The 19,945-nt window shown below is 35.7% G+C and overlaps 1 protein-coding gene across 2 annotated transcripts in view; it reads right to left on the minus strand.

Moving 5' to 3' along the window:
• LOC105841398 (uncharacterized) overlaps positions 1-19,945 on the minus strand; it is a 379,110-nt gene that overhangs the window by 121,791 nt on the left and 237,374 nt on the right. For both annotated transcript variants that reach the window (XM_038020224.2, XM_038020222.2), the window contains exon 3: positions 12,791-13,004. In XM_038020224.2, the coding sequence (XP_037876152.1) occupies positions 12,791-13,004 (214 nt within the window). The remainder of the gene's footprint in view (positions 1-12,790; positions 13,005-19,945) is intronic.

The following is a 19,945-nucleotide window of genomic DNA, read 5'->3' on the forward strand; positions in this document are numbered from 1 at the left end:
TCCACGGTTTTATGAAAGAAAAAAAAAAGTTCCGAGGCAGTTTTCTTAAAATTATTATCTCGAGAAACCGCCTCGATTCTTTGTTCCAGACGTAGTGAAGGAAAATAGGTCGTTTGCGAGCCACTGGCGTTTGTTATGTTTTCGTCAAATAAAGCGCCAACGTAGGATTTAATTAGCCTCGCTTTTTTTTTTTTCTCTAATTTATGTCCGAGACGGATGTTGTGTGGGACGCTGCATAATTTTATAGGACAATATACGTTTTAATTTTCTTATCCTACTGGTAAAGTTATTTCAGCCGGAGTCCGGTTTACAATTGTTGTGAGAAAGAGAATTCTCGACACAATGGTTGTATTTTATTTGATTTAAAATTAAGAGAAACGTTGAATACTTTGCAATGTTTTCATTCATTTCATTATATAGTAGTAATAAGAAAACGAGACGATCACAACGAAATCGAATGATTGTCGTTTAACAAAGAGGGAATGTCTCGAGTCGCAAAACAGAAAGAGGCTTAAGCTTCGCAAATGATTACAAAGCGAAGATGAAAAGGACGGATAAATAAATTTCTTGGAGTCCTCCAAACTGTCCCATTGAGCGTTTGTCCTCTCAGATTTTGTTCGAGACAATTATGACATCTGATAGCGCTTTGAAAATCTTACGGGGGCTGGCGCGAGACGGTAAGGTCGATTACCGCTAATTGCTTTATGGATTTTAATGCGGGGCGTTACTTTTCTTAATACTAACTCGAATTTTCGATGATGTAGCCAATATTATATTCTACTTTATTAGGTGTAATCGATTTAGCTGGGGATCCGAATATGTTGATAACAAAAGTTAAACTATTAAATGGCTACATGCGGTTCAGACTTGGCAGGCGTGGAGCGGTATGGAGATAGACAGGCGTGGGACATTGTGCCCGGGGCGAGGCGTCCTTTTCAAGCGTTCACTTTCATCTCGACGGCTAAGCTCTCTCGCATCGCTCATTCTGACGGGCCATTTCAAATAAAAATAACCTTTTGCGCGTGCACCACTTGCGATTGTAGAAAAAATAAATTGAGGCTCCAAATGGATTTATTTCAATTTAATAGTATATGTATATATGGTTTGATGATTAATTGAATTTGAATTACTTTGACCAACATTTATTTATTTTTAGGCAGCGCAGAACTAATCTTTGTGGCGAGGCTGTGGGGAGACCTATATCCAGCAGTGGACGTCTATGGAATGGAATAGAAAACTTTTGGTCAACATACACATACTACATTGATATAGGTCTTTTTTACAAGTAAAACTTACATTTTCCATTCTTAATTTTACTTTAATTAATGAAACTATAATGAGTAAATACTTCTTCCATATAATTTCCACTCAAAACCTTCCACTAGCTAAACTAAATAGCTAGTGGAAGGTTTTGAGTGGAAATTTATAATTACTGTTTCTAGCTTCAAAGATAGCGCACAGAGCCTTGTTACAATTTAATTGAAAGATCGTCTCAATGTGTTAATATGAGTGCCGGCTTTCACGATATTATTTGTATGGGCTTCTCGAATTAACATTAGGTGATTCAGGAACTTAAACAAACAACAAAAATATAAAATTATTTAAACCTGGTGAAGTATGACAGTAATTATTGCTTCTACATTACGTTGCTACGCCGTAGCCAATACTACACTCACCTTGTCAAGTTACTATTTTCTTTAGAACTATACAATAAAAGGCAAATAATTGAACATTATTAAGAGTCTGGTACTGATAGAAATGCTACACATTCACCAAATAAGGCAGATATTGGCAAAGTTCTCATAAAGGTTTGAATCAGAGCTAACATTAATCAAATTTTTGTCATACTTCAGTGTATAGTTGCTACGTAATATCACATTTGTCAAAAGCAACTAGCTCCTACAATATATTACAACGTTTATTAACAAAGTTATATGAGGGTCGGTGTTTGTCGTAAAATTTAATAGAAACAGTCGCCCGTGAATTTATGCGGGCCCAATTGTTGAAGCCTACCGTTCGCTAATCTTATTGGGCATTCGAAAATTTCCGGGTCAGCAAAAACAAAACCTTTTACATGTGTTTTGGTTTTGTATCGTACCGTTTCACAAAGGGAGCCGATAGGCATCGTTTGATATTTTTAATAAAAGGATATTTTGAATTCATTTAACGTTTTTTTTTTTTTGTAACATTCTGCCTATGACAATTTAAGCGAACGATTATATACTTTATTGTTCCGAATCACGTGCCGTATTTGAGTGCCGTTAAGTAAGTTAACTGAATTGTACGGAATTGTGCTATGTTACTGTACAAGTCTAATATCGAGTGGATTCAAATAAATAGGTTTCCAATAGTTCTAAAATACTGGAGCCTAGCCAAATGTACTGAGCTCTAAGCGCGAGCGCGTTATCGAAAATCGATTATTATCGTATAAACAATAAAGGAAAAGGTTTGCAGGCATTATTATTACGTCGATTTTTATTGAATCTGAAAAACACAAGAGTCTGGCGGTGTTTGCCATATTCGTGCTAACTTTATTACTACGCTACTAAGCTATGTATGAAATACTGTTTTACATATTATGTTACACAGAAAATAGACACTTAATTAGTAGAAAATTTGTTGAAATTTTTTGTTGATTATCTAAACGATCTAGTATTTTCAATCGTATATGAAAAAACATCTATTTATATAATGGGTATATTGTTATATGTTTTATTAAAGTCATTATTGCTTCGAAATAGAAACTGGCAGGACGGTAGTCCCAAACTGTCCACACTTTAGTGCCGTTAACGTTCCAAAGTACCCTGTAACCTTCAATCGATCCTAGGGCGTTGTGAAGATCCTTTTGGGGTAGTAGAAAGCGGTCAGACTCGATTGTTGTGGATTCATGGCAGTCATTAAACGTAATGACGTGGGAAAGGGACCTCGCGGTCTGACACCTGACAATTGGCTTTGTCGTAAGATCCGTACCCTCTAATTGGCATAGTAATGTTGGGTTCCAGTGTCTTCGGTTGTTATTAATGGCTGAGAGCCTGAGGAAGATCAGAAGTTAATATATGAACTTCGTGAAAATTTATTATTTTCCGATCCAAAACTGACTCGGTGGTGCAGTAGTTAGCGTTCCTAACTGTTACGCTGAGGGTCGTAGGTTCAATTCCCACATCGGGTAAATATTCATATGATGAGCATTTTTTTGCTCTTTGTTTGAGTGTTTTTATCTATATATGTATATATTTGAAGGTATATAAGTATCTATGTCAGTCTCTAGTACCCATAACACAGGTAATCCTAATTTAGGACTCTAAATTAGAATTACGGACGACCGTGCGTGAACTATTCATAAAATGATAAAATAAAAAAGTTAGTTTTTTTTATTTTTATTTGACTAGTAGTAGTTTAAATAGTACTTTTAAAAATTAAATTTACAGTATTCTAAAGATATTCTTTTTATTTAAAACAGTCCATGTTTTTCCATCCATGTTTGTCCATTGTCCACAATTTTATTGTTAAGATTACTATTACGGCTTAATCTCGCGTATTTTATTGTCATTAAGTTATTGCTGACGTTTCGAATACTTTACACTTTACAGTTTTCAAGGTCAAGGTCAAGGATAATTAAAGTGTTATTTGTAGAGATTTGTAAATAGTACTAACCAATGTCCATTTTTGGATAAAAACTATTTTTAGACTTTTACTGTTATTTTTTCATGACATTAAAAAGAAACGCCGCGCCATCAAGCCGGTAAAATTGTTTTAAAAATATCGATGACTCTCGAAATTACTATCACATTTTTATTTCTAATGTTTATTTTTTTATCCCTGGTTTCTTTTAAATACAATATTATACACATATTACGATTTGTAATGGTAAATTTGTTGTCATTGGTTTGATAACATGTGTGCGAATTTTAAAGTTAATCGGATGTTAATGTCCATAAAAATAAGCTTCAAAGATTCGTTTACATACAAACAAACATATAATACATACCGAGCTAATAAAAGCATGTTTAAAAGAGGCACGTTTGACTTTCATTTTATTTCATGATTGTGCGCTGTGTACATAATTTAAATCTGCGATTTCATGATTAAGCTCCCGGCAATATGATGTTAAATATTAAATATATTATAAACCTTTACAACGGAAATTACGAACAAAAAAATCGCTACTGGAGATTAGATAATACATTCCTTTATGTAAAATAATGAAGCAATATGTAAGTTATGTAATAATATCGACATTATTTGCTGTAAACTCGCTCGGGTAAGATATATCCTACACGTGTCTAACGCGAAGCTATCGCACGTTTATTTTTGATGTCTACATTGTTATTACGAAGCAATTGAGTATTATTTATTCATTCATGAGGCATTGGTTCATGTTATGACCCAACCATCCACTTTGAATCGAGGCATTGAAGAATTAATTGTGTTTAGTACAGTTGGATTAACGTTCAAACTATGTAAAACGTTATACTGTGTCTTATTAGTTTTGACGCAGAAAACAACATATTGCTACGTCGGTAAGAGCAACGCCACCTATCGTCGAATAGCAGAAACGGATATCAAAAGAACTAGTAAAATCGAGAGCGCTCGAGAAGCCCAACGCCATCTATTATCAAATAGCGAAAACACGTATCGAAACGTCTGGCCTTGCCGAGAACGTTCTCGATAATCCTAGGGATGTCGTATAGACAGTGAATTACGATTTGTAAAGTGTTCTGTATGTGTTCTAAGTGTTAAATAGAGTTTTCATTTTTACTTCGGTGAAAGTTTTTATTTATCCCGAACCTCAGCGTAACAGTAATTAATCTCGACCACAGTTCACATTTATCAAACAGCAGACTAGATTGCTCCTCCAAGTGTAAATGTAAGTCAGCCACGTAAAATACAATAAGTGCACATGACAATTCATTTCTCTAAATACCCAATACGCGGCGCCGCTGTCAAATTAAATATGCAGAACTACCCTTTATTCATATCGAGAATTGCTTTTTGCGTTCCTTTTTTATTGCCTCTTGGTTACAGAGTCGTAATAGGGAAAAAAATGTTATTTGAAGTCTGTTTGTGAATGAAATTCTGCGGTAAATAGGGCGGTGTTTGTTTTTGTAACATCGACCGTTGTTCGCTTTGTATTCGGATAGTGAATACATTATACTGTTTCGTGTTATGGGACAGATCAGAGACATATCGCGTAGTGTTTTGAATCGATCATGTTTTCATTTGCTGTATCGTTTTTTTTTTTTCAATGCTTAGGTGTTTGGACGAGCTCACAACCCACCTGGTCTTAAGTGGTTACTGGAGCCCATAGACATCTACAACGTTAATGCGCCACACACCTTGAGATATAGTTCTAAGGTCTCAGTATTGTCACAACGGCTGCCCCACCCTTCAAACCGAAACGCATTACTGCTTCACGGCAGAAATAGGCGGGGCGGTGGTACCTACCCGTGCGGACTCACAAGAGGTCCTACCACCAGTAATTACGCAAATTAAACTTTTGCGGGTTTGATTTTTATTACACGATGTTATTCCTTCACCGTGGAAGTCAATCGTGAACATTTGTTAAGTACGTATTTCATTAGAAAAATTGGTACCCGCCTGCGGGATTCGAACACCGGTGCATCGCTCGATACGAATGCAACGGACGTCTTATCCTTTAGGCCACGACGACTTCAAAGTGGTGGTGGTAGTCAAATTCACACACACATTTCAACTGGTGGTAGGGGATCTTGTGAGTTCGCCCTGATATGTACAACCATAACGCTTATTTCTGCCGTGAAACAGTAGTGAGTTGCGATTTGAAGGGTGGGGCAGCCTTTTTACTGTAAAACGGGGAGTTAGATCTCATGTCTTAAGCTGCCGTATTTACAATTACGAGGTTAAACACTTCATTCCAGGTAGCTTGTCAGATTGTCTACCTAGCTAAGCTATAAAAAAACACAGATAAAATGATTCAATATTAGTCAGAAGTGAACAAGTTAACAGCTGGATTTATTAAAAAATAATAATAACCAGTACCTGAAATATCGTTATCTGATACTGGGAGTCTGTAAGGGTAAGTCCCAATTATTTATTGCCCCGAAGCAGCGATGGGTTCCATCCATGGCTTAGTCAACAAGACCTACTCTACAAAACCTAGACTTTCACTTCGTCGTACCTGTAACCACTTTACTTTGCAGGGTCAAGTGTACAACTACTTATTAATCTCGAATTAATCTCGCAATTTTTACTATCATTAGATTATTTACGACGTTTCGCATACTTTACAATTTTCCAAAAATAATATCTTCTTTCTTTTTCTCCACCTTATCTCACTAGGTGGGGTCGGCTCAGCGAATTTTTCTCTTCCATTCTCTTCTATCAGCCGTCATCTCAATACTCACTCCTCTCTCTCTCTCTCTCATATCGTCATTCACACACTCTATCCATGTCTTTTTCGGTTGACCTTTTCCCATATTACTTTGCACTATCATTTCTATACATCTCCTGGTTCACATGCATCTTCTCTCTACGCATCACATGTCCATACCACGCTAACCGTCCGCTCTTTAATTTATGGATTACCACTTTCACACTTCCTCTTTCCAAAAATAATATAATGACAATAAAAAAACGCCGTGATTATACCATTACATTAGTTATAATTATATCTTAGGCTCGCGAATAACGAAAAATACACCAAAGCTAAATATTTTCATGTTAAGCGTATCACGTAAGCCTTTATTTAAAAGAGCGCAAACATGTTTAGGTAGTTTAGAACTGAATGTTAAGTTTTTAATGGTACCGAACACAAAAGGATGAAGAACTTATTTACCGTATGCTAATTGAATACTCCTTAGGGATTGTTTTAATAGGATTCATGATGTTTACACACACGAGTTGCGGTGTCGGTTAAATAGATCTGTGCGAGCTGTGAATTTAAATGCGTGTTGTTCATTATGTTTCTTAAAACTAAATTTTAGCCTATTTTGATGTGTCACTAAACCTATATATATAAAAATGAATTGCTGTTCGTTAGTCTCGCTAAAACTCCAGAACGGCTGGACCGATTTGACTAATTTTGGTCTTGAATTATTCGTGGAAGTCCAGGAAAGGTTTAGAAGGTGAGAAAATATAAAAAAGCTCGGAATTATATAAAAACAAACAATTTTGTTTTTCCTTTGATGTGTAGTGCCCTTGATGTGTCTTTTATTTATCGATTGAGGCACTACGAAGTCTGCCGGGTCGGCTAGTCGTAAATAAACAGAATATAAAAAAACACAGACTATTGTTGTTGTTGTTTAAAAGTCTTTATCTCTATCGACAAGCAGCGACAAGCAGTTAGATAAGTCCTCAGCTTAGTTCCAGTATTTAATTATTGTGCCCTTTTCACCCTTTTCACTTAATTAAAACAAGTTGTTTTCATTAAGACACTCTCTAAATAAAGAAGCGAACTGTTATAGTTAGACATTTAGAATTAGTTAATTAAAACTTCCTTTTTTTTTCGGAGGATTCGTGCAGTCTCGTCTATTTTTGAATGTTACGGTTTTGGCTAAGTATATTTTAAATTTTATTTTTATTTTTTATTGTTAAAATGGGTGGACGAGCTCACAGCCCACCTAGTTTTAATTGGTTACTGGAGCCCATAGACATCTACACCGTAAATGCGCCACCCATCTTGGGATATAAGTTCTAAGGTCTCAGTATAGTTACAACGGCTGCCCCACCCTTCAAACTGGAACGCGTTACTGCTGCACGGCAAGAATAGGCGGGGTGATGGTACATACCCGTGTGGACCTACAAGAGGTTCTACCACCAGTAACCAGTAATATTTAGTTTTCTAATATAATTTAGGGTTACATTTTATTAGATGAGTAACGTGTTATCTGGGATTGGAGTAACCTCCACGGTGTTTTCTGAGCGCTATGAAATGAGTCCGTGCGGGTAGGTATCACCACCCAACATATTTCTGCCGTGAAGCAGTAATGCGTTTGGGTTTGCACGGTGGGGCAGCCGTTGTAACTATACTGAGACCTTAGAACTTATATCTCAAGATGGGTGGCGCATTTACGTCGTAGATGTCTATGGGCTCCAGTAACTACTTAACACCAGGTGGGCTGTGAGTTCCTCCAAACATCTAAGCAATAAAAAAATTAAAAAACCTCAGTGGTATCCAGCGGCCTGGCTTAGCAGTTCCATTGGTATAATGAGCGAAAGTGATCATTCACAATCAATTAGGCTATACGCTCGTGTCTACTACATCAAAGGCAACAAAAAACAACAAAGTATAAAATTGTTGTAAACAACTTGTTTCTCGATGAGTTGTTGATTCATGTTTCCAATCAGGTAGAAAACCAATACTCATTAAAACTATGTACGAGAGGTTCATTAGCGTTGACTGAAAGCGTGTATTGCGCATGTGCACACACATACAATATTTCTGTTAATGATGTTTGCATTAAATAGGAATGTTTTTTTAGATAGTGCCGACTATGTTTTTTAACCGTTTTTTTTGGAACGAAGTTCCTTATGGGACGACGCGAAGGGATACCCTAACCGCGAAAAAACGTCAGTAATGTAAGACTTTTATTAGTAATGCACACAGTGTGCGACTTAACTTTGTAATAACATACAAAAAATAACATATTTTTTTATCATTCATTGACCACGATCTTAGAGCGTTCGTTTGCGCAATACACTAACTCTTATGCAAACAACCGTGAATGAAGTGTACCACAATAAGTTCGCACGTTACCGAATGACCGTGGGATGTTGCGAAGCCTCCAGTTTTATTTTCTTTATACCGCGAATAGAAATTAAAAATTACTATTTTTATAACAAGGAACTTCGTTCCTATCCGGTGTTACACGACACCACACATCTTTCTTTTTTTAAGGTTAGAGGTCATCAATTCGTCACAGTTTTTCATATATTTCAGAGCTATATTGTAACATTTATAGCAACATTTTCACATCGTAAAATTATAGCTTAGCGATCAAAATGAACGAACCATAGACATTTCGGATTCGCTCTCAACAATACGGCTTAAATGTTCAAGATGTAATCCAATTAGGAGCCTTCCGGGCTACGTTTGCATGATTTTGCATTTTTTTAATGAGACTTGTACTTCGTCAGAAAATTACCCGACAACGTCTTCGGTTGTTTGATTCATTGAAACAGGCAACAGTGAGCTATAAACCCTTATATCAGGTTGTATGCTCACTTGGTTTTTTGGTGGTAGGACCTCTTGTAAGTCCGCACGGGTAGGTACCACGACCCTGTCTATTTCTGTCGTGAAGCAGTATTGCGTTTCGGCTTGAAGGGTGGGGCAGCCGTTGTAACCATACTGAGATCTTAGGACTTATATCTCAAGGCGGGTTTCGCATTTACGTTGTAGATGTCTATGGGCTTCAGTGACCACTTAACACCAAGTGGGCTGTGAGCTCGTCCACCCATCTAAGCAATAAAAAAAATGATATTATTAAATGTTTATAGAATCGAGAGGTAATTAGGTAAGTTACTTCATCGTCCATTGCTGCAGATCATCTCCATTGCTTCGTTGCAAGATAGCCAGGATTATATATAAACGCGCGGGCGAACAATACGCTCTATCCCCAATAAATAAAACTGACTGACAACATATACTCCTGAAAGCTACAGATGTGGTTATCCTGTTCATAATATTCACCCGAAGCACTAGTGTGTATTTCCAGAGGATTATTTAATACTCGAATAATTCCTGTCTTGATTACCTAATCTAAGGCCTACATTCGTACAGGCGTTCCCGAGGGCATTTGACCTTAGTCTGGCACCTCGTAATATTGCAAACACAATGAGACTACACTATTAAACATTGTGCTCATATCATCGAGGGATAAATTTAGAACTGAGAAAGCAAAATTTTTACTTTTAAAGAAAGCACTCTTTGGAATACTAATACATAAGTTGAATGATAGCAAACAAGTTTTTCTATTACAATTATCAGTTTTAACATCAGATCAGGTTAATACTTTGAGGAATTGTTTGAGATGATACCACCATGTCATTTTTACCACCGCACCGCACGCCACCGGAGCTAGAGTTCATCCATACTACCAAGAGCCACTGTGTTCATCCCCAGTGCGTTTCCAGAGATTTTTGTCCACTTACCATCTGGCTTTGGAATGAGCTCTACGAGCTTTCCCGAGCGCTATGAGTTGTACTTCTATGAGGTTTGTGGAGAGTACTTAACGGTAGACAGCCGCTCAGCTCTGCCCCTGGCATTGCTGACATCCATGGGCGACGGTAACCACTCACCATCAGGTGGACTGTATGCTCGTCTGATTAAGGCAAGGGCAATAAGAAAAAATAGTTGGTGGAAAATCGTCATGAAATTGCACACAATTAGACAAAATGATGACGCAAGAGTCGTCACAGATGCATAATATGTATCTAAAAATACAATTACTGAACATTGATATATACATAGTTCACACATTTATAATTAAATCTACTATCAATCATGCGGGCCTTAGGTCAGTAATGTAATCATAATATAATTAAGTCAATTAATAGATGCATAATAGAGAACGTAAATGCTTACTGCTTTTGTAAAACAATAGATTAAAAAAGAGAAGAAAAAAAACCTAATAAATATTAAATTATTCATTATGGAACACCGGTAAACATTTTAGCTGTAGATTGCAAGAATAAACAAAAAAATTCTTTCAAGAATTTCGTAAAAGCCCACCCAATAAAGTATTCCATCGTTTCAAAGTAGATTAAGGTGTTGTGTAGACCGAATAATAATTTCATGGATAGACGCCTTTCTCGATTCATTTTTAATATTCATCATCTCCCGAGAATCATTTACTCTGTGTACAAAAGTGCTACAATCGAAGAAAAAGGTAATTTGTATGATTGGCATTTAGTATTTTTCAAATAAGGCTCGAAAATATTAAATGCTTGATGATAAAAGATTTGTTTAATTGCTTGAATTTAAATCAGCAGACACGAGTTATCAAAACATCGCAAAACAATGAAATGTTCAACACATTATAAAATATATATCAAAGATGAAAATCTAAACTAATGATAGGAATGTAAAATTTAAATTAATGTCGTAGCCCACGGTTAGTGTTACAGCTAGCGTCCTGTAGACGGCAAGCCAGCCAGTTTCCAATGCAAAATTCCTTATTTGAAATTCAAAACAGCGAACATTCTCGAACGTCCGCCATGATTCTTCCCGTAAAATAAAATAACTTAGTAACAACATCGTAGTCTGAATGCCAATTGTGTTGACAGTAGGTGTCAGCGGTTTTGTCGAAGCTTCATTGACCTAAATTTGTTGGGATGTAATTCTTTTATCGACCAGTGATTGAAATGAAACCTTATTTATCAATTTAATTTTTTTTTACATTAAAATTTGGTAAAGCGGTTTATTTACATAACTACTCGTTGACATGTCTAAGAAACGTTTTATTTAGTATTCGAGCTCGGAATTTTTGTTAAAATGTCGGTTTTAGTAAAATGTTGTTAATTTTAACATGGTTAAAATATTTTTATGTTATATTTCAGCTAATTTTGATAGAAGACATATTGAAGTTTATCCCAAATTGAATAGAGTGCTAAGCATTTCAATTGGATTTCATTAGAGGCTAAATAAAAAAATAAAAAATAAAATAAAGGCGACGAGTTGTGGAAACTTTAATACCTCCGCATAGTGATCTAACGCTTTGTGATTCAGTCGGTATGCAAATGGTGAGGCAGTTTGACGGGTCGCATTTATCAGTAGTTGCCAGTCATGCGTCGCCTTACTGCTTTGTGACCTAATTTCACGTCAATTCACACGGTTTTAATGTGACGTTCTCGCATTTCATGATTTTAGTGTTACCAATTCAGTATTCCGTTTACAGTATTGTAATTTGAACGTTGATGTATGTATGTATCTATAGTTTTATTTATGTTTCAAAAAATATCTAGTACACGATTTGGAAATGTTTATTCGTTACATCACCGATTACCGTTTTCATGGATGAAAATCATAATTTTCTTGGGTATAATAATCTCTATATATAAAAATGAATTGCTGTTCGTTAGTCTCCCTAAAACTCGTGAGCGGCTGGACCGATTTGGCTAATTTTGGTCTTGAATTATTCGTGGAAGTCCAGGGAAGGTTTAAAAGGTGAGAAAATATAAAAAGCTCGGAATTATATAAAAACAAACAATTTTGTTTTTCGTTTGATGTGTCTTTTATTTATCGATTGAGGCACCACGAAGTCTGCCAGGTCAACTAGTAGTGTATAATAATACCAAAATATACCCGTAGCTTTTACGCATATCAAAACTAAATTGTTTAATGTATAATAAAAATTAATGTATAATAATGCATTAATTATTAAGTAAGCGATGTTCACACCATAACGTCCATGTTGAAATAGTCCTGGAACCGAAGTTTTATTTGTATTGTATAACTGCTATCATTCAAACCAGAATGTACCACTAAACTAGATACATATTTATAATTTGATGTCTAGTATAGATTTGAAAAAGTTATGTTAATTCGATAATTTTTTTTATTGTTTAGATGGGTGGACGAGCTTACAGTCCATCTGGTGTTAAGTGGTTACTGGAGCCCATAGACATCTACAACGTAAATGCGCCACCCACCTTGAGATAAAAGTTATAAGGTCTCAGTATAGTTACAACGGCTACTCCACCCTTCAAACCGAAACGCATTACTGCTTCATGGCAGAAATAGGTGGGGTGGTGGTATCTGCTCGTGCGGACTCAAAAGAGGTCATACCACGACTAAAAAAAAAATTTCACTGACCGATATCAGCCGCGGCGTGCAGGAGGTCAGCCAGCAGTTCGGGCTCGTGGCAGGCGATGGCCAGACGCTCGTCGTGGAGTCGCGCTGCATCAAGCTCGCCCGGGGCCGCCTCTCGCAGCTGCAGCGCCACAGCACCCTCGCCGCCGACCGCTGCGCTGTACATCAACACGGCACGCGGCGAGAACCTCGGCAACGGCAGCCGCGATGTTTGCACCTGAACGAAAAATGCCCGTTCAATCATCAAAGAAAGTCTTAAGACGTAATGTTTTTTGAAGTGAAACTTCTTTAGGCGTGTTGTGAGTGAAATTTAACTCGCGACAGATTCGTTACGGCTAGAGAGAAAAGATACAATTCAGGAAGAGCAAGAGTGAGAAAAGAGACAGAGCGTCTTGCGAACCACTCGACCGTGGAGAGAGGGAAGGGACAAAGCGAGCTAGGTCGTTTCTCTTATACACAGCATTCCACAAGAGAAATTTGATTTAAGGATGAAAAATGAAGAAAACTACAAATTAACAACGTAAATGCCACCACCCATCTAGAGACATGAGTTCTAAGTCTTAGTTTGATAGTATAACGACTAACCCACTCTTCAAGCCGAAACGCATACTGCGTCACGGCAGAAATAGGCAGAGTGGTGGCACCTACCCATACGGGATCAAAACACGCCTTATCACTTCTATAAGTTATTACAATAGATATCCCTATCATCAATAGGACTATGAACAGGATCGAGGTTCGGCAGAGTAATCACTAGATCTAACAGGAAATTTCAGAAGCGCAGTCGTTGCTGATTTGATGTTTCTTTTATGCGTTTAGGAGCTGGATAAAAAATTACATAAAACTACGAACTTTGGGATCTTTAGTTTCTGATATTAAATAGTTTTTACAACTTCGTTTTAAACCCATGTACTGCAGAGACTGATTTATTGTTTTAAAATGTGTTTAATGCGAAATTGAACATCTTTATGCTCTTAAAAAGAGTTCGTAATTTCAAAGATAAATATAATGTATTTTTATTAAAAACAGCATGAAGGTTGACCGCCTCAAGCAGTGAACGCGACGAACGTAATGTTGAATAATAAAAGAACGAAATCTTGGAAAAATACTCGTTGAAAAAGTACGCAGGGAAAGTTTCTAAGTTTCTGTGAAAGGATCGACGCTCTGACGAAAAAGTTTCACTCACTAACCTCCTTCATAAAACTTGTATTCGCACTGTAGATAATGTTTACCTTAAGGTTGGTCAAAATCCCTTAAATATGTGGTTCCTATTGGATAAAGAATGTCCAATAGTAATAGATCTTATAAATTGGAATAAGGGAATAAATCCAACACATTTATATGCATATACTAGCTGACCCGGCAAACGTTGTGTTGCCTTAAATAAGATTTCTAGGGAAATTCTACTGTAGAAAAAAAAAACCTCATTTAACCACATAATACCTCATTATAAACAAAAAAAATAATACAAAAAATTTAAATAAAAAAATTATGTTTGGGGTGGATAACCCTTTTCACTTAGGGTGAAAAATAGATAGTAGCCGATTCTCAGACCTACTGACCTACTATTGATACACAAATAAAACCAAAAAAACATGGCTGAAAAATGTATGAGTGGTGACACCTGGCGGGGATAGCTGATCGATTGATAGTTGATCAGTAGTCGACCGGCGAGGGCGGGAGATCTAATTCAATTTTAAAAAAATCATAATTAAAGGAATTTGAAATTATAAACTCTGAATAAGAATTTATCGTACTACAATTATAATACTTGATTGCCATCTTGCAACCTTATTGCGGATCTGTGCATAGAATAAAAAAAATATTAATCGGGATGCAAAAATAGGGGTTGATCTTATAATAGAGAAAATTGAGAGTAATATGATTTTTTTTATTTTAAGTCATGACAAAACAAAATAAAAAACTTGCCAAAAAAATTAAAGTTTACAGTTAACAAATAAAAAATAGGGGTTGATCATAGAGGGAGGAAAAATTTAGAGTAAAATCAGATTTTTTATTTTAATTCATGACAATATAAAAATAAAAAAGAAAATCTGGCCAAAAAAATTTAAGTTTATAATTAACAAATAAAAAATAGGGGTTGTCGTAGAGGGGTGAAAATTGCAGAGTAATATGAATTTTTTTATTGTACGTCATGACAAAATAAAAACAAAATTCTCGCAAAAAAATTTAAAGTTTTTAATTAGCAAATAAAAAATAAGGGTTGATCGTAGAGGAATGAAAATTTAGGGTTGTATGTATTTTTGTATTCTGTATCATAAAAAAAAAGAAATAAATTTTTTTGTCTAAAAATTAAAAAAATAAATTTAGGGGTGGACTACCCCTAACATTTAGGGGGATGAAAAATAGATGTTGGCCGATTCTCATAGATACCGGATAAGCACAAAAAATTTCATCAAAATCGGTCAAGCCGCTTCGGAGGAGTATGGCAACGAAAACTGTGACTCGAGAATTTTATATATTAGATATATATATAAATGAGTAATATATATTACAGCCAGATCTATTAGTAAATAAGTAAGAATTTATATTTTCTTCAATATCAGTGTTGTTACGTGAGCCTATAAGTTGAAAGTAAAAAGTTATAAAGTTTTTTTTAATTATCTCCATTATTGTTTTTTGGATTTATTCCCTTTTTCCAATTTGTGATTAAATTATAATCCTTTTATAAGCCTATAAAACTTTGTCCCGACTAAATTAGATGTTACCAAAATTAATTTTTGGTCAGATGGTCTGACGTGTAGCTGCAACCCACTATTATTTATTCCCTTATGTAAGGGTATTTTTTTCGCAATTGCCTTCTTCTTTTCATATTTTTCCTACTCCCTCTATAATTTAGTAAATATATTTTTGGAACGAAGCGTTCGTGCCTTTGTAGAGTAAAAAGAGTTTTTAAAATTCAATTGCAACTTTCACGTCTTGTCTCAAAGCGTCCTGTGGAATCTATCCGGAACATTTTAATAGCAGCAACAGAGAAAGTAACGTCATCTGCAGCAAATAAAAACCTTCAATATTCATGTACTGTTTTATTGAGTGGAATCGAATAGTAGATAGCATATTTTAGTTCTTTTCAATACAACAAATGCGATTTAATTATTAGATAACTAGATGCTATTTATTACTATTGACCTATTAGTTTGTGACCAAAATGTCGGTGTGTATTAGTCTAGTTCTAGAAGATCTAGAAGAGTTCCCAGTTCCTATGATTTTAAATGGTAACAGGAGAAAATAGATATGATAACATAAATACTGCTCCCCACCTTGAGACCTGATCGTAATCTTAATTGAACTGTATAATAGTTGTCTCTCTTTTCAATTTATTTCCATTGAAACACGCAATTCGCGATAGAAAGTAGATGTAGGTAGGACTGTCGTTCAAGGCGTAGTCTCCTGTGGGAAATTGGGGGTGGTGAAGGACCTCGGTCCTTCTCTTCGCCCCTTCTTCCTCTCAGGAGGCGCCGGAGTCCGACATAGCCCGGTCCGTTGCCCCCCTCGACCGGGTAACCGTAAATGGATTCTCCACCGTTAAAAAAAAAAAGAAGGTAGGACTGTCGTAGTTACTCAATCACTCACACACATAATCATAATGACAAAAATAATCCTATGAATTAATTACAAACGACATTAACATTAAAATCTCACTAATTTATTGTAAATAGTACAACACAATTGTAAAGTTATTATGTCAATGATACCGAAATGGCTTCCTTTACATAACAGAACAAAGGATGTCAAATACTTAACATATTTTATTCAATAATCATATCTCATTGCTAGTTACGGACGTTTAGACATTAAATTTAAAGCTACTGAATTTATTTATTTTTCTCATATGTTTTTGTAAACTCAATTTTCTGTTCTATAGAGTAGATCTATAGAGTTGGAAACAGAATAGAAATGTCAAAAATGGCAATTATTTTATAATGTACACAACTCCGATTAAAAACAAAATAATTATCAAGTCGTAGTTAAGGTAAGTTATAAACAAAGTGATTTCATTTTATTCGGCCTGTGGTTATGCTGATAATTTTTAATTGTTTTTGTAGACCAATGAACATAGTTAGTTAATCTAATGGTTGGTGCTAATCTGGTGGTGGTTGGCCAGAGTCGCTTATGGACGTCAGCAATGCCACAGCCAAGTCGTTGTTTAATCATTAGTTTATCTAGATCATAATGACTACAGACGTGTTTGTTTGAGTAAGTGATGTATTTTTCGGGGTCAAAAGCTATCCGTTATACTGTCCTGGCTCCTTCAAGCGACAGTACTAATTGATCAGTCACAAATCCGTAGCAGCGGCCTATGTCTGTTTTACTTCCATCGTTTTAAAATAAACAAATCCTCCTCCAGAAATTGTCTTGGGGTCTTAAGTACTACAGAGACCGGGCGTAGATTGAAATGTTTTAGCGCATATCGCAATACAATTTTCAATTACTGCTGCATGTTTTATTTCCCGGATCCGTTCCACCGGCGGGAGTCGCAGAAGTGGCGTAACAAATGCAATCGAACGCCACAGGGACATTTACGTTATTACCCGGACACTTGCAAACCGACGGTAATGTGATTGAGACTTAGTCAAGGGAATAAAAAAAAAAAAAAACGTTCCAATAAAACCGGGCTCATATTATATCAATTTCAAATTAAGCGAGTAAATAAATCTATTGGCGAAACTAAAATCAGTATTGCTACCTAGATTAAGTTGTTTAAAAACAAAACAATGGTTTTAACTTTTTATTTCAAATTAAACAAAGTGCATAATTATTAAAACAGCGAAATCTTTAAACGCTTGAATCTTGAGAAATGTACTGTCTCAATCAACGTTTACTTTAAGAAATATTCGATTTAATTGAGATCTTCATAAAAATTTTTAACAATAAATGCGGTTCCTGACAAGTGTCCCATACAAACCAGTACCTAGTGGTCTGAAAACGTGCGTACGAACCAGTACGTACATTCAGACGTGCTTAGGCATAGTGTGGTGACAGTGTGTACAGACAACCTTGAAAGTACTTATTCGGTGGTAAAGCGCCTTGTGAGCCTGCAAGGGTAGATAGAACCACGCTGTCTATTTCAGCAGTGAAGCAATGCGTTTCAGTGTTGACGGTTTAGGCAGCTATTGTGCTGTAAAACTAAGACTTAGAACTCATGTCTTAAGATGGATGGCAGTATTTATATTTATGTCTATGGATTCTAGTAATCATGTAACACCAGGGAAGTCATGAAGCAGTCCACCTATCTAAGCAAAAATGTATGTAATTAAAAAAAAGCGTATAATACGTAGAATCAAAAATTCCGTTCTAACATTTTAGTACTTAATTTAAATTTAAATTTCTGTTCTACACGAAATTCGGGACCTTAAAATTGTAGATTCGAAAATCTATATATTAATACGTGAAGCAAAAACTTTGTATCCCTTTTTACGAAAATTGCGCGGACTGAGGAGTATGAAATTTTCCACACTTATAGAGAATATAGAGAAGAAGGGCACAATGCTAATATTTTTTTTAAATAATGCATAAAAGTTACATTAAATCAATAAAGAAAACATTACACACACCACATACCATGTATTTGACGCACACACGCATGCATACTATTTATTGTCAAACTTTTGTTCTTGACGTCTGTGGTCAAATTGAATTTGCGAAGCAATTGCAATTGGCGAAATTTGTGATTATAGTATGTGTACAAACTTACAATTCCAATTAATTATAGTCGAATTTCGACCTCTAGTTAAACATAGTTCGCTGGTAGGTTTCGGCTGAAAATTCAATGCATACTTTACAGATATTCGACATATTAACGCGTGTGTTATGTGTTCAGATACGTTATGTAAGGTTCGTTCCCATTGCAAATTACTTGTGTAGTTCAGATAGCTTTACCGAAGTTTAATTGCATCGGGAAATGGGAAGCTTTATGGTTATCAATTTGAGTATGTTTATGGTTTGGTGGGCACAAATCCATCAAAGAGTGTGTGTTTCAATGTTATTTAATAGTTTGTTTGCTGAGTTTTAATGTAGATCGGGTAATATCGAATACTCAATTCATACAGGCTTAGAACTCATTTCCGTTGTAAGAAACAATTAATATACATTTTTTTTCGCATTATTTGTTGTTTATTATTATTATTATTTAAATTGATTCTAAGGAAATTTACAGGCTCTCTGATATTGTTTAGAAACGATTAATTATTATTTGACAATGTCAAGTTTTCACCTTTGTATTTAAGAGAAACAAGAAGTGACCACGCTAAGAAGGTATAATATGTACAAAATCTACGATAAGCATGTACTCTACGGTATAAAACGTAGCTTATAGAAATGGTGTAGAGCTATATAAAAGTAATTTTTACTTTTAGATATAGAGATTCAACACATAATCCTAATTTATGACAAGAAACATGCGTATTTCACATTTTGTCAGTTTTTTTTTTATTGCTTAAATGGGTGGACGAGCTCACAGTTCACCTGGTGTTAAGTGGTTACTGGAGCCGATAGACATCTACAACGTAAATGCGCCTTCCACCTTGAGATATAAGTTCTAAGATCTCAGTATAGTTACAACGGCTGCCCTACCCTTCAGACCGAAACGCATTACTGCTTCACGGCAGAAATAGGCAGGGCGGTGGTACCTACCCGTGCGGACTCACAAGAGGTCCTACCACCAGTAAATATACAAAGTTGATACAAGAATTTAATTAATACGTGTTTTTAGATTTTTCCCGAATGTATTTAGTTTTGTATATCTATAGATCTAGACTAGGCATTGTAAAATCAATTCAAACACGAGCTTAACGAAATTGGAGTACATCTTGTGTAAACTCAAGGAAACAATTATGGCCTAGCAAATCAAGAAAGGTCTGCGTTTTGTACGTTGTGTCATTGAGTTGTGGGGCTGTTAATCTGGTTTTGTGTACACAGTTTGTTGTATGGTGGGTCCCAGAGGCGAGCAGGTAATGAGGCGTTGATTACACGACGATTATCCCTTGTTGGCCGGTAATGATTATGTACGACGGTAATGAGGATTCCAAATAAGGAAGACAGTAATTTATTGCGTTTAATGTTTGTTTTTTGGGTTGATTCTTTACTTGATACTGAAGAGTGCATTTCAAAAAGATATTGATCAAATTTTTATTGGAT

This window comes from Bombyx mori, chromosome 25 (genome assembly GCF_030269925.1).
Source record: "Bombyx mori chromosome 25, ASM3026992v2".
Taxonomy (NCBI): Eukaryota; Metazoa; Arthropoda; class Insecta; order Lepidoptera; family Bombycidae; genus Bombyx; species Bombyx mori.